The following is a 23,363-nucleotide window of genomic DNA, read 5'->3' on the forward strand; positions in this document are numbered from 1 at the left end:
TCCCTATAACACCTCCCCCACTGCCGTCTCGTCTATGGTTCCGAAACCCTTTTATCTTGACCCCTACAGCTTTGTGGTTAGCAGATTGATACCCACTTGGAGGTAGCCCAGCTTGCTGCATCAAATTGGCATCATGAGCAATCTTTTGGGCTCTTATAAGAGCTAATTCGTCCTCCGTATATGGCGACATAGCGGGGGAAACCTTGGTTATTGAGCCAGAGACGGGAGTAACAGATTTGGGGGTAATTTTTGGTACGATTGGTTGGTTTGAAACCGATTGGTGGCCATACTGATGTTTAATTGTGACAGGGGGATCACTAGAAACCTCAACATGATTCAGATTTGAGCTAATACCATAAGCAGGAGAGGCGGCAAAAGAACCCTCCATATTAGGGTTTACGAGTTCGACTGGAACAGGGGAATCAAAAGTGGATGGAGGTGGAACTTGCTTTCTTTATCTTGAGATAGCGTATGGTTTCCAAAAATGAACCATCGTTTCTTTCCTTTGGCAAATTCATAGTGCCCCGGATTCCCATTACATCACAAATAACTGTAAATACGATCTCTTTTTTTGCTGGTTTGAGTTTATGTTTCTGAATCTGGATTACCAATCGAATGCATTTGAGACCATTTCATTGTTGTTCATCCAGCCTCTTGTTATGCTGGTTTGAGTTTATGAGTTTGGCTGATTGTTATGATTAACACTTCGATTAGGGTTTTTCTTATGAGTTCTTGATCTGGGTTTGTGGAAGATGATCTGCTTTGAGAGAGAGTGTGTGACTGTGTGTAGAGTTCTGCTTTGAGTTCTTGATCTGGGTTTGTGGAAGATGATCTGCTTTGAGTTCTTGATCTGGGTTTTTCTTAAATATTCATTTACCCTTTAAAAGCAGTTCATCACATTATATTTATGAAATGACCAATTTACCCCTGAACAAAAAGACAAAATAGGCAGGTTGTAACAGTGAAAAATGGGGTTTTTGAATTTTGGACCAAAATGGCAATAAAAGTGAAACCACAAGGACCCAGATTTAAAAAGTTTGAGATTTGGACTAAAATGACAAAAGTGGCCAAACCACAGGGACCATAATGGCAGTTTACTCTTTTCGACTCGTATAAGGCACTTAAAACCTCCGGGCCGGCCCTTCTTAGAAGCCTTGGCCACTGCAAGTCTCGATTTGGCATATGCTTACGTGTTGAAAAAGCTTCATAGGGAGAAGAAGGAAACCGAAAATAAAAGTGGGGAGTGCGTCATGGGTGATGGCAAACTTGAAAAGGTCTCGAGTAGTTGCTTATGTTGGAAGGTTAAAAAAACTCGCTTAAGTTTAGATGCACGATCAATCGTTAAGTAAATTGTATATAATTTTTATCAAGCATCTTGTGTGAAAAGTTATAGGGTTTTCTTGTACTAAATAAGTAAAAGAGAAAAATGCTCGGATAATCCCTGTGGTTTTGCCTTTTTTCACCTATAGTCCCCAACTTTCTAAATTACCTGAATAGTCCCCAACTTTTCATTTTTTGTTCCCGGATAGTCCCTGGGTCTAACTTCAGTTTGTTTTCTCTGTTAAGAGGGTGTGAAATGACAAAAATACCCTTTCCTTAAAAGGCCAAACCATAGGGACTATCCGGGCATCTTCTTCATATTTATTTATAAAACCCTTCTTCCTCTTCTCTGTGTTTTCTCCGGCGAACAAGACCCACTTCACCTCACCCTATTTCACCTCCGATTACCCCATCATTAATCACCGCCGGCGACCACCTCTCCACTGTCAACCCTCCGATCGATCACCACCATTATCATTTAAGAAGCATCTGTTCTTGTTTATGACTAATTTTATTGACCATTTCATGAACTTTTCTTTACTCTTCCTTAACCTCATATTTTTTTTTAATGGCACACAATGACATCTTCAAAAACTTGCCAGTGAGATAAGATTCCCTTACATAAGGAATGTGTATGATATCATCTTGAGATATAAGATGTTGGCAGGTCGCTTGGTCACGTGCAGGCTCTCTAACTTGGCCCAAACTCCTTCTGCGGAAATTTCCTTTGACACCTCGTAGAATACTCAATCCTCAAGACTCACAATGGGAGCATTATGTGCTTTTTAGTAATGTCCTTTTTCTTCTCATATAGGTTTAAGGGTAAATTTACTTCACCTGCAAGAGCTTCCAAAATTCCCCTTGCACCAACAGTGCCCTCATTTTCATCCTCCATTACCTAAAATGGTTTTTCTTGTCGAATTTCTCCAAATTGAATTTTGCAAAAATCTTCCTTTAAACCGATTGTGCGGGTTCGTCTTCTTTGAATCAAATTGTAAAATCAACAGATTCTAAAAAAACTGAGATGAACAATAAATGACAACTTAATTGCTACTGACCCCCCTCAGTACATATCCTTAACTTTTACGGTTTGTGTTTGACTTGATCAATATATGCTGCTGCCACCATGGTGGTGATCGATCGGAGGTGATGAAGATTGCGGGGGTGGTGATGATGGCAGAAGTGGTGGTTGTGGCAGGGGTAGTTGTGACGATGGTGGTGGTGGTCGGTGGTGATGGCTGCGGTGGAGGTGATGGTGGTACCAGGGAGAAAGAGTAGGGAGAGAGAGAAAGGGAAAACTGGTGATGGTGATTCAGTCAGAGAGAAGAAAAGGGGAAAGGGAAAGGGGTGGGTAAAAGGTTAGGGTTTTTTTTTATTAATTATTAAGGGTATTTTTGTAATTTCACACCCAGTTAACAAAGAAAACAAACTGAAGTTAGACCCAGGGACTATCCAGGAACAAAAAATGAAAAGTTGGGGACTATTCAGGTAATTTTAGAAAGTTGAAGACTATAGATGAAAAAAGACGAAACCATAGAGACTATTCGGGCATTTTTCTCTAAATAAAAACTCAAGAAAATACATCGAGTGATTAAATAGTCTTATCACTTATCAGCGAAAAGTAATTTCATGATTAAATAACCCTTTTGTCGTTGCAAAAGATGAAAACCAAAAACTAACTCCAAAGCGACGTCGTACGGAGTAAAACGGTAACTTACTTGTCCCATTTTAAAATAATAATAATATGGTACGATTCAGTTACAACGGCTACCTGCAAAACCCACATTTCCCCCAAATCCCTCCACTCGAAACTGCTTCTTCATCTTCATCTTCTCCAAAATATCTTCAACAATCGATCACATTCAGCAATTAATCAACAAATTCATGCTCTGATATTGCAATAATCTTCACAACGATCATCAGGTACACTGTTCTTCACCTTCGTTATGATAATTTTGAAACCCTAGGTTGATTAGCTCATTTTGTTTGTAGTTTGTGTTCTGTAATTGATTGATTTTGTTATTATGCTCATTATATGTGGAGTTCGGTCTCCGATTGTTCGTGAATGTTAGTGAATTTGAATCGGAGGTTTAGGCTTTAGAATCTGTTGTTGACCTGACCTAGGGTTTATGTTCTGATGCGGTTTATTAGGTGTTTTTTAAGCAACGGAAGGAGTTTTGTAGGTTTTTAGAGATGAGAATTGACTATTTGCCGCTTAGAAGTCGAATGCTGACTTTGATTTGGCTTGAGGGAGTGAGAATTAGAGTTAGACTTTGTAAATGTCTTTGGTATTAAGTTATTAACTTGAAAAGGATGCTTTTGAACTAGGTGAGGAAACCTGGTACACAACTGTTGAAATCAAATGTTAGCTTGGTTTAAATAGGTGCGCCTTCGCGAGGCGTGTAGTTACGGGTCAAAATTGGTAAAAATATGTAAAAAAACCGAAGAAGAAATTATGAAAGGTTTACTTGATAAATAGGTTGATATGTTAAACAGATGAGCTAGATGCAGCTTATGGTTGTAGATAAAGCTTATTTAGTTTAGTTGTACACAGATGGTACATGATGCGCGCCTCATGTAGTTTTATAATTGGTCAAAATATGTAAAAACAACTGATGAAGAAATTATGAAGGGTTTTCTTGATATACAGGTTGATATGTAAAATAGATGAGAGAGAGGCAGATTCTAGTTGTATATAAACCTTATTTGGTTGCACATAGATGCGCGCTTGACATACTTGATGCGCGCCTCATGTAGTTCTAGGTCAGAAATGGTCAAAATATGTAAAACCAAAACCTGCGAAGAAATCATGAATGGTGTACTTGATAAATAGGCTGATATGTTATAAATAGATTAGAGAGATGTAGCTTCTGCTAGTATATTAAGCTTTTTTGGTTGTACACAGACGCATTTGAAACCCTAGGATGATTAGTTTTTCGTATTCGTTAATTGTGTTCTGTAATTGATTGATGTTGTTAATACACTCGTGCTATCTGATTGTTCATGAACGTCACTGAATTTGAATCTGCCGTTTTTAGAATCCAGTTAAACATAGGGTTATATGTGGTCTGATTTGGTAGTTATGTTATGATGCAGTTTGTTAGGTCTTTGTTATACAAATTACAATGGAATGAGTCTTTTAATATATCTCTCAAATGGGTTTATGCTCTGAATCTGCAATGAATAAGAGAATATTATTGTGTTTTAAATGGCTGCTAGCTTAATGTTCATCGCATATATGTATAGCATTGGACATTTCATGTTGCTAATGATACTTAGTTATCAACAGGTAGTTAAAAACAGTGAACATGACAGAAAAAGTTTACGAAGAGCTAGATGATGCAAAAACCGAAATCGAAAGGCTGAAATCAGAAAACATTGCGAAAGCCAATCTATGCGAAAACCTAAAGAGATCGAATAACGATCAACTCAAAAGAATCCAAGAACTCAATCTGAAACTCGAGAAACAAGCTCAAGAAGTAGACTCAAAAGCTGACGAAGTTTACGCTGCAAAGCAGTCACTCACAGAACTCGAGTGTAAACTCAGAGAAAAAGAAAAAGTCATCGTAAGTATCACTTCTGCGAACGATAAGCTTCGTGCTGATTTGAATTTAAAGCTTCGGGAATGTGAAGCTGAGAAACAAATGCTCGTTTCTACGTTAGAAGAGGCAAATGTAAAGATTTTGAACCTCGAGGACCAAAACCGTGCGCTTATGGATAAGATCGAGGTTCTGAAAGAAGGGATTGTATCGGTTTCGCAAAAAAAGTGTGCGAGTGAAAGCAAAATCGCTAAAGCGTCTAAACAAATGCGAGAACAAGGCGGTATGTTTGAAAAGTTGGAGGAAGAAAAGGCGAAACTTGAAGAAGAGCTTAAATGGAAGAATGAACGATTTAAGCACTTGGAAGAAGCGCATGAAACGGTTAGAAATAAGCTTCGCGTAAAGGAAAAGGAGTGGGATATCGAGAAACGTACGTTCTTTGATGATATATCCACACTGGAAACAAAGCTAGATTCTCAGATTACGGTTTCTGAGGATCTTAAAACGCGATTAGAATCGTGTAAACAAGCTCTTGTTCGCGAAGAGGACCGAAGAAAGAGGTTAGAGATTCAGCTTTTGGAATCCGATTCGCGTTTTGCGGACGCAAAAGCCGAACTTGATCGTTTGATAATCGAGAAAGAGCGTGTTTGTATGGAGATGGAGTGTAAAATTCGAGAAATGAAGGAAGAAAATCAAGAAGCTGCTAATTCTTCGTCTATCATAAAGCTTCAAAACGAGATTAAAACGTTGGAGGAGATTAATAACGTCAACGAGGCGGAATGGGCCTCTCGAATCGAAAAAATGGTTGCGGAAATGAATGATTGCAGACGCGAGTTAGAAAGTAAAAAGACTCGTTTGAAGGAGATTATGGCTGACGTGGATGATTGTAACTCGTTGGTGTTACAATTAACGATGGAGAAAGAGGAATTTGCAGTCATGATGGTGGCGTTGAAATCGATACTTTTGGAGACTAGATCGAAGTTCGATGAAGAAAAGCGGTTGTTGCATAAACAGATCGAAAGTTATGAAGATCAACTGGCGCGAACAAAGAGTGAGATGATGAGTGTAAACGAAGAACTGGATCAGAGTTATTGCGAGTTAAACGAGGTTGAATTTGAGTTACATATATGGAAATCGGTTGCTGAAAAGTTAGAAACCGATTTGGAAGTTAACCATCATGTGAGACGGGAATTAGAAGCGTCCCTCTTGGCTCAAGTGGCTACTGAAGTCAACCTGAAAGAAGAATTGAAACAGAAAGAAATAAAAATTAATGATCTTGAAAAAGATATTAAAGATTTGAAAGAAGAATGGGTGGCGAAAGAACTCGAAGCTTCGATTCTTGCACAGTTAGAATCCGAGAGGATTCACGAGTGTGAAAAGCAAAACCTTAACCAGCTTGTAGAACAGAAAGATCAAAGAATTCATAACCTGCAAGAGGTTATGAGTTCGTTAGAACGCGAGTTTGATGATTCAACCGCTTCTTTCTCTTTGCAGCTAGCGAAAATGCAAGCGGAGATGAGTCTGTTTCATGAAGCTTGGGAGAAGATGAGGACAACAATGGTTTTAAAGGAGATTGAAGTACAAGAAAAGGGTTTGATGATCACGGAATTGGATAACGATTTAGAAGCGCGAATCCGGTTTGCGAAGAAATGTATGTCAAGAGTTAAGAAACTGTCGTTAGAGAATGAGAAGTTGATGGGTATCATTGATGGCGCGTCTGAATGGGTAAGTAAGTTAGCACGAGAAGACGGGCAGATGATGGGTTCTTTGAGGAGTATAATGTCGGGTTTCGATGAGAATCGGGTTAGTGGAAGTGCGTGTTTGGAGTTGAAAGACCGGTTTGATCCGGTGAAAGAGAACATGAATGTGTATCATCAGTCTTCTCCCAAAAGGAATGTGGTAGAAAATAGTGTTGATGAGAGATCACCATTGAGAACGATGAATGGGTAGGTGAGGCTGTTTGGTCAGTCATGCATTGTTCTTTGAATACGATATGTGACTTGTATGAATAGTCCATTTGTTGACATAACATAACCAACTGAACCATATATTTCTTTGTTCATTTTTTATGGTTTCATTGTTTTAATGTAATTTATGTTATTAAAATAACTTTGTGTTTAATTTATGACATTTTTTTAATAGCTAAACTTGCATTCATAGGGATTGAACTCCTTATCTCCACGTTATCTAACTCATTAAGACCATTGAACAATTCTCAATGGATATTTTAAAAGTAGGTTAAGAGATTGCATTGTGTTCTTATATCGAATTGATTTGTTGGTGTAACGGTTACATGCTAATGAGACAATGATGTGTAATAGGTATATTATGTGACGTTTTTATAATACAAAGTTAGGTCGGTATTGATACAATAATGTTTTAATGAAAGTGCTATAATATAATAACAGATAATTAAATCCATTTAACACTTATTATTATTCAGTTATATACTTTTTCTTTTAAATGGCAAAGATTTTAAGATAATAGAAAAAAGGGCGAGCGGAGCTGAAAAACCCAAGGTATAAATATAGAAAATAAAAATGAGAAGGAAACAAACAATTAAATTATGACATCTCTAACATTAAAATACTTCCATCTCTCCCAAACGAGACTTGCTATCTTTGATCTTTCCTTGATCCACAGAAACGAATTCTCATTTATTTCTTCCACCATGTTCCATACACAGATAGATTGCAATCATTAAATTCAAGTGAATTCCTCGATTTCCATATTTGCCACATCATTATCATTATAATAGCCTTAATTACATTCTTCCACGCTGTCGATCCTTTGAATGCTTTCACTCACCGAAAAATGTCTTCACAGTTGTTCATCTCTTGCTGATCCATTAGTTTTAACCATACCATAATGTTCCACCATGTTGCACGAGCTAGTATGCAATTAAATAATAAATGTTCTACCGATTCCTCCTCGACACCACACCTCGAGCACATTCCGTTCTCTAAAGCAACCCCTCTACGAGCCAACTCTAGTTTAGCCGGGATATGATTCTTTGCAGCTCTCCAAACAAATAAATTGACTTTTGGTGGCACCCATTTATTCCAGAATGCCCATTCAACATCGCCTTCTATCGCTTCTCTTTTGTGTATTTCACCCCTAAGAATTGAGACTCAAAGTAATTCGTTTTCTTTCAGTTTTCATCTCCATGAATCTTCCTTCTCACTTACGTTGTAGTCGTTTAATACTCCCAACAATTCCAGATATTGGGCCCATTCTTGAGCATTCTTTGGCCCACGAACCTACTCCCAAGCCCAGCCATGCCTTTCTCCAATTTTTGTAGCACACCTGTATGTTTTTATCTTTTGCCAAACCGGATTTTCCTACCGACTTCTTTGATTGATGGAATTTAATGATCTTTTCAAATTCCACACCTTGAAGAAAAGATTTAAAACCAATGGAATGCTAACAAAAGGACCAAATTGGCCCATCTATTTCTTTTTTTTTTTTACATTTCATTTTCTTTTGGAATCAATCCCATCTTCTTTAAATTTTATTCTGATAAAGAGTTAATTACGTTTTTTGTCCCTGTGATTTGTCAAAAATCACTATTTCAGTCCATTAGTTTAAAAATTGCTATTTCAGTCCCTGTGGTTTCACTTTCATAACTATTACAGTCCACCTCCGTTAACCCCATCCATTTATTCTGTTAAATTTTGATGAAATGACTAAAATACCCTTTTATTTAAAAAAACAATATAAAAAATATGTCTCTCTCCTCTTGCCCCACCCATTACCAGCCACCATACAATGATAATGACTCCAACCATGCTTTCTTACATTAATCTTACAATATTTAAACTCTTAATCACATTAATTCGTTGATTCAAAGCATACTTCTCCACCTCACTTGTTGTTCAACCTAACCACCAAATCATTCACCTGTACACACTCCAAAACTTCAAATTGATAAACCACAAGTTTGCAGAACTTAAATTGTTAAGAGAGAGAGAGAGAATGAAACTGCAGTTTTAGAACCCAATCACCAGAGTAACGCTTCTCGCCGGAGCAGGTTCAGAACCCAATCGCTGGTAGATGGTCTGGTTGTGGGTGGAAAGAAGATAAGTTTTGGGTTGCCGCCGGCCCAAAACATGTCCTGTTAATCCGACTATAACCACCCTATCGGCCCCTCCGCTTATCCTCAAACCCTCTTCCACCGACACCTGCCCTTCCTCCGATGAGACCGGGACCACAACACCGGACACGTAAAATAGCATCTAGCCGTCTTCGAGCATCATCTCCGGCAACGGTTTCCGGTTACAACTGTCTGTTCACCGGTGAAATGCTGTGTGGCTACTTGTTGGAATTTAAACCGCTCACCGTGCTCCACCTTGTTCGCACCGCCACGCTGTTGTTCTTCTTGTTCCAGGTCCGACTTCCGGACTATTTAGTAATTATTACTTTAGATCAGAAGGCATTTGCAAGTTGTAAACGGGTGGGGTTGCCGGAGAAGATGACCGGAAAATCATGTGGTCGCCGGAGAAGATGACCGGAAAAATGGGATAGGGGAAAGAAGTTTTGCGGGACCTACCTTTAATTATTTTAAAGTTTTTATAATTTTGTATATTAGTTTTTACAGGGAAAATTTAGTCATTTCATCAAAACTTAACATAATAAATAGACAGTGTTAAGTGAGTGGACTGTAATGGTTACGAAAGTGAAACTATAGGGACTGAAATAACAATTTTTAAACTAATGGATTGAAATAGTGATTTTTGACAAACCACGGGGACGAAAAACGTAATTAACTCTTCTGATAAAACATTCCAATTCCTTCAAAAAATTTCTAGGAACCAAAAGCGTTTTCGTCGATTGGAGTTATTAATTAAACACATGGAAGAAGAATTAAATTTCAATTCAAATTTTATATTTTCATACTATTTTATTCAACTCATATATGTTCATTCAAAGAAAAGCATGTTTATTAAATTAAACTTTTATTCATCAATGACATAATGGTAAGGTTTTTGTCCCTAAAAGTTTAAGTTATCGCAAGTATAAAGTTATGAGGTATTTAAGTAATGAAAAAAATGTTGTTAAGAAAAAGAGTTAAATGCTCGGATAGTCTCTGTGGTTTCGTCTTTTTTCACCTTTAGTCCCTAACTTTTTAAAATTACTTCTATAGTCCTCAACTTTTCAATTTTCATTCCCGAATAGTCCCTAGACCTAACATCAGTTAGTTTTCATAATTAAATGGGTGTGAAATGACAAAACTACCCTTCATTAAAAAAGTAAAACTTTAGTAGATATTGATGAATATAAGTGGGTCCCACACTTACTGAACCATATATATCTCTCTTTCTACTCTCTCTCTCTCACTAAAAACCACCCCTGCCACCGTCACCTCCACTGCCGCCATCACCACTCTCCACCACCGCCATCCCCTTCCACCACCACACCTCCGCCTCTCTCTCTCTCTTTCTCTCTCTCTGACAATTTATCCCCAAATTCATTCATAAAACTGTCAATATGATAAACCTAGAGATTCATAAATATCCAGATCAAAACCAAAACCAAAACAAACAATAACATAAAACAAAAAACTAACAAACCTTCATACCAATCTCCATTCAATCCTGAGGAATCTCAACATCTCCATCAGCAATCTCCTGCTGCAAATCCTTCAGATCCTTTCCATCAACAGTACATCCAACCGAAACACATGTTCCTAAAATCTCCTTCACAGTCCCCTGCTGTAGGAACCGTTCGCATAAATAAATAAAATAAACAAATTTTTATTACTGATTACAATTCAAAAATGAAGAAAGCAAATTACAATACAATTACAACTGAAATAAAACCAAAATACAAAGAATGGGGAAGAAGAAGAATGGTTGAGGCACGTGTCCACACGCTTCCCTTAAAACAAATTCCGAGTCTCCCAAGAGTACTCGTTTTGTTTCCCAGGGTACAACAGCCGAAACAGCGTACTGCCGGAGTTCGCCTACAACCCGAAGGTTACCTTGAAACTTGCAGGAAGAAGATAATCAGAAGTAGGAAGAATGTTGTTTGCATAAGCTGTTGTTGCTAGTGTCTAACTGATGTGGGTATGGATCTGTATTTATACAGCTCCTAGGTTGAAACAGTCAAAAACGAGTTAAATGGGAGGTTTAAATTGCATTAAACGTCTTCAATGCAATTTAATACGTCATTTAATTCTCAGTCAAAGCCTATTAACTCGTCAGTTACGAAGCTGGACTGAAACTGCACTGTCATTCAATGCTGGAAGCTTCTGCGCGCGCGCGCGCGCAAGTCACCCTGGTGCGCGCGCGCCCAGGTCTGCATGCCCATGCGCGGTGCGTCCTCTTGGCTCACTGCCATGCGCGCATGCGCCACGTCACCATGCGCGGTGCGTCCTCTTGGCTCAAGTCCATGCGCGCGTGCGCCACGTCACCTGTGAGCCTATACGAGCGCGCCACACAGTCGCGCCGTATTGGCTCACTCTGGTGCGCCGGGCACTACACAGCAGGACCCATGCACCATGCGCGCAACCGCGCGCCATGTGTACTCGCGCGCGCATGCGCGTGACTGCCACGTCATGCGCCGCATCACCTACCACTTGGTCCTTGCAACCCTTGTGCTCCACCACGCGCACGTGGTCAAAAATACAAAGGCGGCTCTCAAGCGGCTCGCGGCGATGCGAGCGTGCGAAGTGCGCCATCAAAGCGCCATATTGCGCCTCATCGCCCACGCCACGCACGCGCGCGCGCGCGAGCGCTTGCGAGTGCGAGTTAGGGTGCGGACCCTTCTCGAGGACACTAGTGTGTGCTTCCATGAAACAATAAGGATGGAGAGTTCCACCTTAAATACCCATTTAAGTTCCATCTCTCCTCCTATGTGGGACAAGGTGCTACTTTCCCTTTTGTTTTAGCATTCAAAGTTTCAAATACCCAACTTTGAGCATCGATATCTCATTCATCTTAGCTCGGTTTTGGACGTGGTTTAGTTCGTTGCGAAGCTCTTCCAACATAGAACACAAACCCACAAATAAATATATAAAACCCGCTCATTTTGTTATATTTATTTCTAGTCCAAAATAGGAAAAAATCATTTTCCTATATTTGTGAAAAATGCTATTTTCACATATTTTCCAACAATCCCCCACATGAAAAATGCTATTTTCATCAAATTTCCAACAATCCCCCACATGTATGGAAATGGATCTTTTCCTTACACTTTTCAACGATAAACTTCGACTGTTGAGTATTGCAAGATAGGTAGGTTGAAGCCTTTGAACCTTCTTTTGTGAAGCGCACTTAGCTTACTAGCGGTGTGTAGATGCGATGTCCTTGAACATACCCCCATTTGTGTAAACGACAATACACTTCACACAATACTCTCCCTGGTTTGGCCAACTCCTCATTGTCATGTCCTATTATGGTCCTGGAACACTAGCCTGGTTCTGCGAGAGCTCTTGGATTTGCGCACCCCACAAATCCATTTGAAGCGACCCCACTTCTCTCTAACATAGGTGATTCCCAAGAATCATTAAAAGCATCATGGTTATTTGATTTCCCGAAATCATTAACCTTACTATGCTTAACCTCACTTCATGTCACTGATTGGAATGGACTAGGAAGTATATATAACTCACTTTTATTTAGTTTGGGGTACTCCCCCACAATGACTCCGTTTTGGTAATATGATTAAGTTGTCCTATTGAACTTAGATCTTGGGATCTTCAGTCAACTAAGTTAGGTTTCCCTCATATTACCATTTACCACGGCCTTTAGTCCCATTCCTCTTGACGACGTTTCTACTAACTCTCTGCTTAAGCCTTTTGTAAACGGGTCCGCAATGTTATCCGCTGATCTTACATAATCAATTGTGATAACACCCATTGAGAGTAGTTGTCGTATCGTGTTATGTCTACGTCGCATATGCCTTGATCTGCCATTGTACATCAAGCTTTGAGCTCTACCAATCGCTGATTGGCCATCACAATGTACACATATGGCTGGCAAAGGCTTTGGCCATCTTGGAACATCTTCCACGAATTGACGTAGCCTGTAAGTCCCGTGAAACGGATCTTTCAATGATATCAAACAATCACCAAGTTTGTGCGGAATCCAAACTTGGTGAGATTCAAGAATAAACACGAAAAGCAAGAAATACGAAAAACAATACGAATCACCTTTCAACACTTGCACACGATTCTATTACTTGAAAAGCAAAACCGTCTAGTACAAGTGTTCATAACTTCAATCGAATCACCTCTCTCTCTAACTCTAGAATTCTGTAACTATGAGGTTCCAACCTAAAAACAAGTTAGAAACTTGTTTTTATACTAACTCAAGCCCAATTCCCTACATGGGCTCCCCTTGGGCCTGCTTGGCCCACATGGCCTAAAGCTTGGCCCAAGTGACCTATAAAGGTCCACAACCTAATATAAACTAACCCGGTAAAGCCCAGGTCGTAACCATAACCCGTTGTGTTAATTTGATGCGTCAGTCTCATACTTTAGGGCCTAACAATCTCCCCCTAGACTGATGCCATCAAATTGTCTTCATAACATGAATTCAGCAACGTCTTCAACAAAGTCTATGGTTGTCACTATGCTGCAGATGTTGTGGAAGTTCTTGACTTCTGAACTCTCAGCACTGGGTCTCTTTCTTCAGATTTTGGTTAGCTTCATATCAGGATCTTGATCAGCTTTGCTTGAAAATCTTTGTCAAAAAGAATGTGAGAGGAGGATTCTCAACAGCTCTTTTCTTCTTCAGTCTTTTTCTTCCAAGCAGGTTCACAGGTACTTCTTTAAATGTACTTTCACTGTCAGATGGCGTTTCGTATCTGGTTCTTCTGACTCAGGTACATCTGTTGATTTGCTGCTTCAGGCTTCTTCAGCAACTAACAGCATCTCAGTCTTCATCAACCCCTGTTCTTGATTGAAATCAAGTTCTACACATGCTCACAAACTCATAAGCAAACATTTCTTATGCAACAGGGAGAATACCATATGAACACTAGGTACATCCAAGTATCCGTACTCGGATTTCACGATTTAAATTCTTTCAACATTTGATGATCAGTCAAATCTTCAAGAACGGTTACATTTTAATTTTAAGAAAAACAAAAAAACACTTTATTTTTAGATTTTTGGTTTTATAGGAAAACAAGACACTATTTTTGTATTTTTTGTATTTTTTTCTATTTTTTTTGTTGATATTTTTAAGAACTAGAGACAAATAAAAACTCAAAATATAAACAACTACCATAATATACAATTACAATTGCAATGGGATCAAAATTCGTTCTCAGGCAGACTAAGGAACACTTTTCAGTACGAACCTAATCAAACTGGTCTATGCGATTGCCAATATGTTTGTCCACTTAAACTTTAACGCTCAACTTTCAATTTTCAACTTCGTGATATGCTTAAGGTAATATTATATTATTATACCCGTGTGTCCCATTCCAAGACATACCCCCTCGATCAAGGTAAGCACAACGATTCATCGTGGCAGGTGAGTATACTGATGTCATCCTTTAAGATATCCTGACTGTGTCTAGGTCTGCATATAATCTGTTTTATTATGTTTTGATTTCTTAATAATGAACACCCAAATAAATACTAATCAAATCCTGGAGATATAAACATCACACTCTATCATGCAAGTATCTTCCCTACCACATATTTCACAAGTCCAATCCAGATTTCTGAAATCTTAACTGGGAATAGGTTGAGAAGAGAACAGAATAGATCTTTTGCAGAGATGATATAATATACAGATCAAATGAGTTTTTCTCAATTTGATATAGGTTTCTTGGGTTTCTTTTGGGCACTAGAGGGCCTCTTTTGGGTGTATTAGATCTATAGCGCGACAACGTACAGCTAGGTCAGCATGTATCTGGATGCAGCAGAAGCTGTCGTTGCCTAGCACCTCCAGGTCAGCATATATCTGGATGCAGCAGAGGAGGTACACGACTTTTTTCAGAGAAGATTTCAGAATCAGATCAAAATTGTGTGTATCGGGACAACATACAGACATTCAAATAGAAATGAGCTAATTCCAGGTGACTTTCTTTCCTCGGGTCATGTACAATTTTAGTTCTGAACAGAAGGACAGCCAAGATATCCCCGGATGATTCAACAATATAAAGACCCGAAACCTCAGATAAAGACCCGAAACCTCAGATGTTGGCTATCTATCAACACAAGATTTAAGACCATAAAATCATACGCCGTTGGTATGTTACTCACATGGTACATAGTTCGTTGTGTTTATCACTTAGTATCTTTTATCATGTTGAGCGTCAAGCCTATCGACATATCGCAGTAGATCCTAGTCTTTTCAGCTATGGCACCTTACATGAGTTAGTCAAACCCTTTAACACGAACATTTATTTCACTTCCCATATAATGCAATTTATCTTTTTGGCTTTTTCATTTTTCTAATGTTTTTGTATTTTTCTCATTTTCTCCTATTTACAGCAAACTCTTTTTGGTTTTTCTCGGTTTTCTCCCCCTAAAATATATATCTATCTATATGTCCCTCCCCCCCTAAATTTGTGCATAAATCTTGTATTTTTGCGCAAATTTACCATTTACTTGAGAAAGGACACTTTATATACACAATAATGAACTAAGAAAGAGAAAAAAAAATATTTTTTTAACCGTCCTATCATCAGATTGAAGACTAATCAAAATCGAATCAAAGTACTGAATTTAAACGGTACCTTTTGCTGATCTTATCTTACTTCTCTAATCTCCTCGAAAGGAAACATATCATCTGTAAAAAAATTGAATTTTTTGCAACAGTGAAATGTTACCCATTTTATCTCTGGAACAACCGCTATCAACATTCCAGAGATTGTCAACAGCTCCTCCTTAGTTGTTCCTGAAAAGTAAGGAGATTAGTAAGACATGGGTACCCAGGCCATCGTGGTCATGGGTTTTCCTGAAGCATCAAAATAAGACACTTCTTTCAAACACAAGTCCCCTTTAATTTCAAGGATTGGAGACATTGCTGCTTTGGATTTGGGTTTCGAAAACTGTTTCGGTCTAGCAAACGCGTTTGTTGCCTTCGGTTGAGCAACTTTAGCTGTTTCAGGTTTGTTAGTTTTAGAAACTGGTTTTTGTTCCTGAACAGCCTTGCGTTTGTTTTTAGCAGCATTCCAATCCCCATCAGAAGGTTTAACCTTGGGATTCACATTCTTCATTGCCTTAGGTGAAGATACCTTCATTGGCTTGGAATGATTGTTATCCTTTGATGTAACCCTCTGATTTTGCATACAGTAGGGTACGTAGGGACGCCTTGTGCAGTTTCTAGCAATATGACCCGCAATGCCACAGTTGTAGCAAGTTTGTCTTTTCATCGGAAAGACATTTTGAGTAACTTGATTTGCTCTAGCAGGTCCTGAAGGACAAACTGGTCCTTTTTGCTTTGGATGTGACTGCACATTACTCTTAGAAGAAGATGAATTTGGGTGCTTGTATTTGCTGTTTGCAAAAGTCTTGTTGCTCTGAGCACCATTCTTCGTCTTTTCTCCCTGATTGGAGCTTTTCTTCACCTTGTCACGAGCCTTACGAGATTGTGATTGTCCTTGATGAGTAGACTTCTTATATCCCTGATTTTGATCTACTCATTTTGGCTCCTTCTGTGTGTTGTGAACCGGCTCACAAACATCAACACAAGAGTGAGTATTAACGTTTTGTTGCACGTTTGGGCGATGAACACAATTTCGAGCAATGTGTCCAGGAATTCCACAGTTGAAACATGTCTGTCGTTTCAATGTATGGAGATTCTGAGAGCTAGCAACAATCTTGATAGATTTTGATGAATGAGCTTGTTTAGATTGCTTTGCTTGTGTTCCATGTGCGTTTTCTGAGTTCTTCTGTACCTGTTGATCAGAACTAGCACAAACGTGAGATGTAGACGGATGATGAGATTCATCCTTCTTGTTATTATCATGATCATTTCGAAAAACTGGTTTTGTTTTAGTTTTAACTTCCTTTTCAGAAACGTTTTGTTGTGACTGTTCATTTATTTCAACCACTTTTTCTTCTTCAATGATAAGTAGATCATCTTCGGTATATTGACTTTTGGGTTTCTTTACTTTAACACCTGGTTCAGTGGAACTATCCATCATAATCTCCCTTGGACCCCTTAAAATGCTTCGCCAAAGTTTATAATCTTTGACCTTCAAGTGTTGTTCAAAACGCCATTTCCACTCGGGAAAATCATTTGCATCAGTCAACCTTGGAATGCGTGTTGTGGTTCCAAGCTTTGAATCCAGTTCTTATTGTTTGTTAAGGGCAGCCAAATCAACGTTATTTGTAGACATAATTAATCAATCAATTAATTAATCAATTAATTATTTTAAGTCCAAAAATTTGTCAACAGTTCAAAGTCCAAGTCCAAATCACGTTGCAAAGTGACGTTGCGAGTCGAGACTATGGTTGCGAGTCGAGACTAAGAAGCAGACAACTCGAGACCGTAGTTGGTTGCGAGTCGAGACCAAAACCAGACAAGTCAAGATCTTGGTTGATTGCGAGTCGAGACCAAAACAAGACAAGTCGAGACAGCTGATGGTTGCGAGTCGAGACCGGAACAAGACAAGTCGAGACAGCTGATGGTTGTGAGTCGAGACCGGAACAAGACAAGTCGAGACAGCTGATGGTTGCGAGTCGAGACCTGCAAAACAAATGTGAGATAAATATGTTGACTCATAATCCCTGATTTTCAGCACTTTTCAAAAATTCAAAGATATCGTAATCTTTGAATTTCCTTTGATCACCAAACTCCGAGAAATCAGCTAACAATTTTCTGAAATCACACAAACCAAAATCAGTGATTTCTTTCAATAGTTTCCAAGAACAGTTTGAAGATTTAATGTTATCACTGCAAAACAAACACAGAAAAACTAGATCAGTAGCATAAGATGTTCTTGAATCCGAATGATATCAAAACCGAACCAAGATTGGTTTCTTGGCTCTGATACCAATTGTAAAACCCGTGAAACGGATCTTTCAATGATATCAAACAATCACCAAGTTTGTGCGGAATCCAAACTTGGTGAGATTCAAGAATAAACACGAAAAGCAAGAAATACGAAAAGCAAGAAATACGAAAAGCAAGAAATACGAAAAACAATACGAATCACCTTTCAACACTTGCACACGATTCTATTACTTGAAAAGCAAAACCGTCTAGTACAAGTGTTCACAACTTCAATCGAATCACCTCTCTCTCTAACTCTAGAATTCTGTAACTATGAGGTTCCAACCTAAAAACAAGTTAGAAACTTGTTTTTATACTAACTCAAGCCCAATTCCCTACATGGGCTCCCCTTGGGCCTGCTTGGCCCACATGGCCTAAAGCTTGGCCCAAGTGACCTATAAAGGTCCACAACCTAATATAAACTAACCCGGTAAAGCCCAGTTCGTAACCATAACCCGTTGTGTTAATTTGATGCGTCAGTCTCACACTTTAGGGCCTAACATAGCCATTCCGCTTCCTCGCCTGACTTATCCAAGGCGATGAATTCGGATTCCATTGTGGATCTCTCTATGACCGTTTGCTTCGAAGACTTCCAAGCAATAGCAGCTCCTCCAAGTGTAAACACGTAACCACTTGTCGATTTGGAATCTTTATTATCCGATATCCAGTTTGCATCAGTGTATCCTTCGATCACTGCTGGTTGTCGGGTATAATGCAGTCCATAATCTTTTGTGTATCTTATGTATCTAAGCACCCTCGTGATAGCCTTCCAATGATCTGTGCACGGATTGCTGGTGTATCTACTTAGCCTACTCACCGCGTAAGCCAAGTCGGGTCTAGTACATGTTATTAGATACATTAGACTGCCAATAATTCTTGAATACTCTAACTGAGCAACTCCCTCTCCTTTATTCTTCTTGAGATGTTGGGAGGTATCAACTAGAGTTCGAGCTACACTCGTATCTCCCGAGTTGAATTTTTCAAGAATTTTATCCACATAGTGAGATTGACTTAACACAAGACCATCTTGGGTTCTTATGATCTTTACTCCAAGAATCACATCCGCTAAACCCATGTCTTTCATGTCAAATCTCGCTTTCAACATGCTTTTAGTAGCTTTGATAATTTTATCATTACTCCCAATGATAAGCATATCATCTACATAAAGGCATAAGATCACATAACCTTCATTTGTGTCTTTGAAATAAACACATTTGTCGCACTCATTTATTTTGAAACCATTGTCAATCATGACATGATCAAACTTTTGGTGCCATTGTTTTGGTGCTTGCTTTAAGCCATACAAAGACTTGACGAGTTTACATACTTTACCCTCTTGACCTGGGGCGGAGAAACCTTCAGGTTGCTCCATGTAAATCTCTTCTTCGAAATCGCCATTTAGAAATGCGGTTTTAACATCCATTTTGTGAACTTCCAAATTTCTTAAAGCCGCTATAGCAAGAACCAATCTAATCGAGGTTATGCGCGTCACAGGCGAGTAGGTATCAAAGTAATCTAGACCTTCCTTTTGTCTAAATCCTTTAATCACCAACCTAGCCTTGTACTTATCAATACTTCCATCAGTTTTCATCTTCCTTTTGAATATCCAACGATATCCAAGTGGTTTGCAACCAGGTGGAAGATCTACTAACTCCCAAGTATGATTTTGCAATATAGAATCTATTTCATTTCTTATTGCTTCTTTCCATTGAGGTCCTTCTGAAGAGGAAACCGCTTCGCGATATGTATTGGGCTCGCCCTCAACCATATAGCTAACGAAGTCCGGACCAAGGATTTTTCAACCCTTGGCCTTTTACTTCGCCTGCGATCACTTTCTTCAACCTCAGGTTGTTCATATGTCTTATCATGAACTGCCTCCTCAACTGGTGTAGAGGAGCTTTCACCTACTTCAAAAGTAGGTGTTGATGACGTTGCATGTGTTTGTCTTCTCAAAGGAAACACATTTTCAAAGTAAGACACAACGTTAGGATTCACCTCCATGATAGTGTTTACGTGTACATCAGGATTCTTGGACTCATGTACAAGAAAACGACGTGCACTACTTTGATGCGCATACCCAATAAATATGCAATCAACAGTTTTGGGTCCTATCCTAAGAGCCTTAGGAGGTGGTACAATCACCTTTGCTAGGCACCCCCACACTTTCAAGTATTTGTATGAAGGTTTCTTCCTTTTCCATAACTCATATGGAGTTTCGTCTCTCTTTTTGAGTGGTATCTTGTTCAAAAGATAATTAGCCGAGAGAATGGCTTCCCCCCACATTTCCTGGCTCACCCCAGAACTTATCAACATGGCGTTCATCATTTCTTTCAATGTGCGGTTCTTTCGTTCCGCGACGCCATTTGATTGTGGAGAATAAGGAGGTGTACACTCATGTATAATGCCACTTTTTGCGCACAAATCGGCAAAAGGTGCAACATATTCGCCTCCTTGGTCGCTTCGCAAAGCTTTTATCTTCTTTTGAAGTTGATTCTCAACTTCATTTTTGTACAAGATAAATTTACTTATTGCTTCATCTTTACTTTTTAGTAAATATACATAGCAATATTTAGTACTATCGTCAATAAACGTGATGAAGTACTTATTTCCACCTCTTGTGGGTACCGCTTTTAAATCACAAATATCGGTGTGAATTAAATCAAGGGGTTCGGTTATTCGTTCAACCGATTTCGATGATGATCTTGTAAGCTTGGATTCAACGCATGTTTCACATTTATAGTGTGAATCAATATGGAATGTAGGTATACAATTTAAATTGATTAAACGGCGTATTGAATTAAAATTGACGTGACCTAATCTACCATGCCATTTATTCGAATCAGAAAACTCAAGCGTATAAGTAGAAGTAGTAGCAATTTTATTCATGTTCTTGACAGCCATTACATTTAATTTGAACATGCCGTTTTGGGCATAGCCCTTGCCTACATACATTCCTCGTTTAGTTAGTACAAATTGATCGCTCTCAAAAACTAAACGAAATCCAAACTTGTTAAGCAACCATCCCGAGACTAGATTCTTGCGCAAGTCTGGGACATATAACACATTGCTTAGAGTGAGCTCCTTCCCTAAAGTCCACTTCAAGATCACCGTTCCTTCACCCATGATGTCAGCGGTGGCTGCATTTCCCATATACAGTTTCTCTTCTCCAGAAAGCGCCTTGAAGGTGGTGAAGAGGCTTTTGTCTGCACAAACATGACGGGTCGCGCCCGTATCAACCCACCATCCTTTTGGAGTGTTGGTCACAGTATTGACCTCATCCATCATTGCGCTTTTGTCGGAAATCATTGCCACCAAAGGCATTCCGTCTTCATCCACCATGTGCGTACGCTCACGCTTTGGTTTCTTGCATTGGTTAGCCCGATGCCCCGGCTCGTCACAGTTGTAACAAGTCCCTTGGAACGTTTGCGGTTTCTTTTTCACAACCCCTTTCTTCGGTCCAAGGTTGCTAGCCTTTGCTTTCCCTTTGTCCTTTTTCCCCTTGCCCTTCGCACCCTTAGAGGATTGCCCATGCTCAACCAAATTTGCGCTAGCACTAGTCTGCGCAAGGCTGCCTTTTAGGGCAATTCTATTGTCCTCTTCAATCCGAAGACGAACAATAAGATCCTCTATAGTCATCTCCTTTCGTTTGTGTTTAAGATAATTCTTAAAATCAACCCAACTAGGAGGTAACTTTTCAATCATCGCTGCCACTTGGAATGTCTCGCTAAGTGTCATGCCTTCCGCAGAGATGTCATGAAGTATAATTTGGAATTCTTGGACTTGATTCATAACTGTTTTAGAATCAACCATTTTGAAATCCAAAAAACGGGCTACCACAAATTTCTTTGTGCCAGCATCCTCCGTTTTGTACTTCTTATCCAAGGCATCCCAAAGCTCTTTGGAAGTCTTGACGTTGTAGTACACATTATACAACGCATCTGACAGGCCGTTTAACACATAGCCACGACATATGAAATCCGAATGCTTCCACGCATCTACCGCACACTGTCTTTGTGCGTCGGTCTCCCCTTCTACAGGTTGGGGAGCGGTTTCCGTTAAGAACCTCGCAAGGTTCATGGTGGTCAGGTAGAAGAACATCTTCTGCTGCCACCTCTTAAAGTGTAGACCCGCAAACTTCTCGGCTCGTTCAGCGTGATTGGCCACTGTGGACGCTCCCACAGTGGTGGCGTTCAAGGGGGTTCCCGTCACAACACTCGTGTTGTTAACGTTGACGTTTTCTTTCGACATGCTGAAAAAAATAAAATTTTATTTAGTCAAAAATTCTGATTTACGCAAAAACCAGAAGTAAACTATTAAATTTTAATTTTTACCACAAATTTACTGTTTAGGCTTCTAAGTCCAACTTTGAAGACCAAAAACAGAAAATTTTAATAATTAGAACTTACTGATTGGCTTCTAAGTCCAACTTTGAAGACCAAATCAGAAAGTTTTAGCAAATTTTAGGACAATCTGAGATGTAACCAATTGTTTTCAACCAAAGTCGCTCCTTTGAAGAAGAAAACAACAAAAAAAAAAAAAATCTGTTTTTAAAACACAAACTGAGTGCAAACAAAACTGGTTTGAATCACAAACAGAATGGTTTTGGTTACACGAACGGTTTTAAAAATTTGTTTTAAGATTGTAGGAACCGTTTGCATAAATAAATAAAATAAACAAATTTTTATTACTGATTACAATGCAAAAATGAAGAAAGCAAAATTACAATACAATTACAACTGAAATAAAACCAAAATACAAGAATGGGGAAGAAGAAGAATGGCTGAGGCACGTGTACACAGCAGGACCCATGCACCATGCGCGCAACCGCGCGCCATGTGTACTCGCGCGCGCATGCGCATGACTGTCACGTGCTTCCATGAAACAATAAGGATGGAGAGTTCCATCTTAAATACCCATTTAAGTTCCATCTCTCCTCTTATGTGAGACAAGGTACTACTTTCCCTTTTGTTTTAGCATTCAAAGTTTCAAATACCCAACTTTGAGCATCGATATCTCATTCATCTTAGCTCGGTTTTGGACGTGGTTTAGTTCGCTGCGAAGCTCTTCCAACATAGAACACAAACCCACAAATAAATATATAAAACCCATTCATTTTGTTATATTTATTTCTAGTCCAAAATAGAAAAAAATCATTTTCCTATATTTGTGAAAAATGCTATTTTCACATATTTTCCAACACCTGCAACTCCTTCGCCATAGATCTAGCTCTCATAATCTTTGCAATCTCAATAACATCATCAAGCGAGATATTACCGCTGTGATTGATGTTCTTCACCTTCTTCCGGTCACGCTCCGGCTCTTTTAGCGCTCTGATGGCTAACGCGGCGGCGGACGGCACAACGGAGACCTTCGCATGATGGTTTTGCACGGTGAGTTTAACGGTGACTCGGAGACAGATCTTGAAGGTTTGTTATGATCTTGAAGATTGACGATGTCATCTCGCCATCGGAATATTGATGTCTGTGGTTTCTACCTTCAAGTTTTGCAACTGATTTATTGTTGATGAACCTAGTCTGTTTCGTAC

General features: G+C 39.2%; 2 protein-coding genes across 2 annotated transcripts; one reads left to right on the forward strand and one right to left on the reverse strand.

Annotated features, from left to right (window-relative positions):
* Positions 1–3,063: 3,063 nt before the first annotated feature.
* Positions 3,064–6,980, forward strand: LOC110891043 (uncharacterized protein At4g38062). Its single transcript, XM_022138705.2, has 2 exons — positions 3,064–3,243; positions 4,610–6,980. The coding sequence occupies exon 2, from the start codon at positions 4,629–4,631 to the stop codon at positions 6,807–6,809; it is 2,181 nt and encodes a 726-aa protein (XP_021994397.1). The 5' UTR covers positions 3,064–3,243; positions 4,610–4,628; the 3' UTR covers positions 6,810–6,980.
* A 3,325-nt stretch (positions 6,981–10,305) lies between these two features.
* On the reverse strand, positions 10,306–23,249 carry LOC110891044 (60S ribosomal protein L12-like; the record flags this gene model as incomplete). The annotated part of the gene is made up of 2 exons (XM_022138706.2): positions 10,306–10,567; positions 23,019–23,249. Coding segments are annotated over 2 exons (351 nt in total), but the record flags the coding sequence as incomplete, so codon positions are not given.
* Positions 23,250–23,363: the final 114 nt, after the last annotated feature.

This window comes from Helianthus annuus, chromosome 7, assembly GCF_002127325.2.
Source record: "Helianthus annuus cultivar XRQ/B chromosome 7, HanXRQr2.0-SUNRISE, whole genome shotgun sequence".
NCBI classification, from domain to species: Eukaryota; Viridiplantae; Streptophyta; class Magnoliopsida; order Asterales; family Asteraceae; genus Helianthus; species Helianthus annuus.

Excerpts from the sequence above, each read along its gene's own strand:
- LOC110891043 (XM_022138705.2), top strand. The coding sequence starts at position 4,629 with ATGACAGAAAAAGTTTACGAAGAGCTAGATGATGCAAAAACCGAAATC.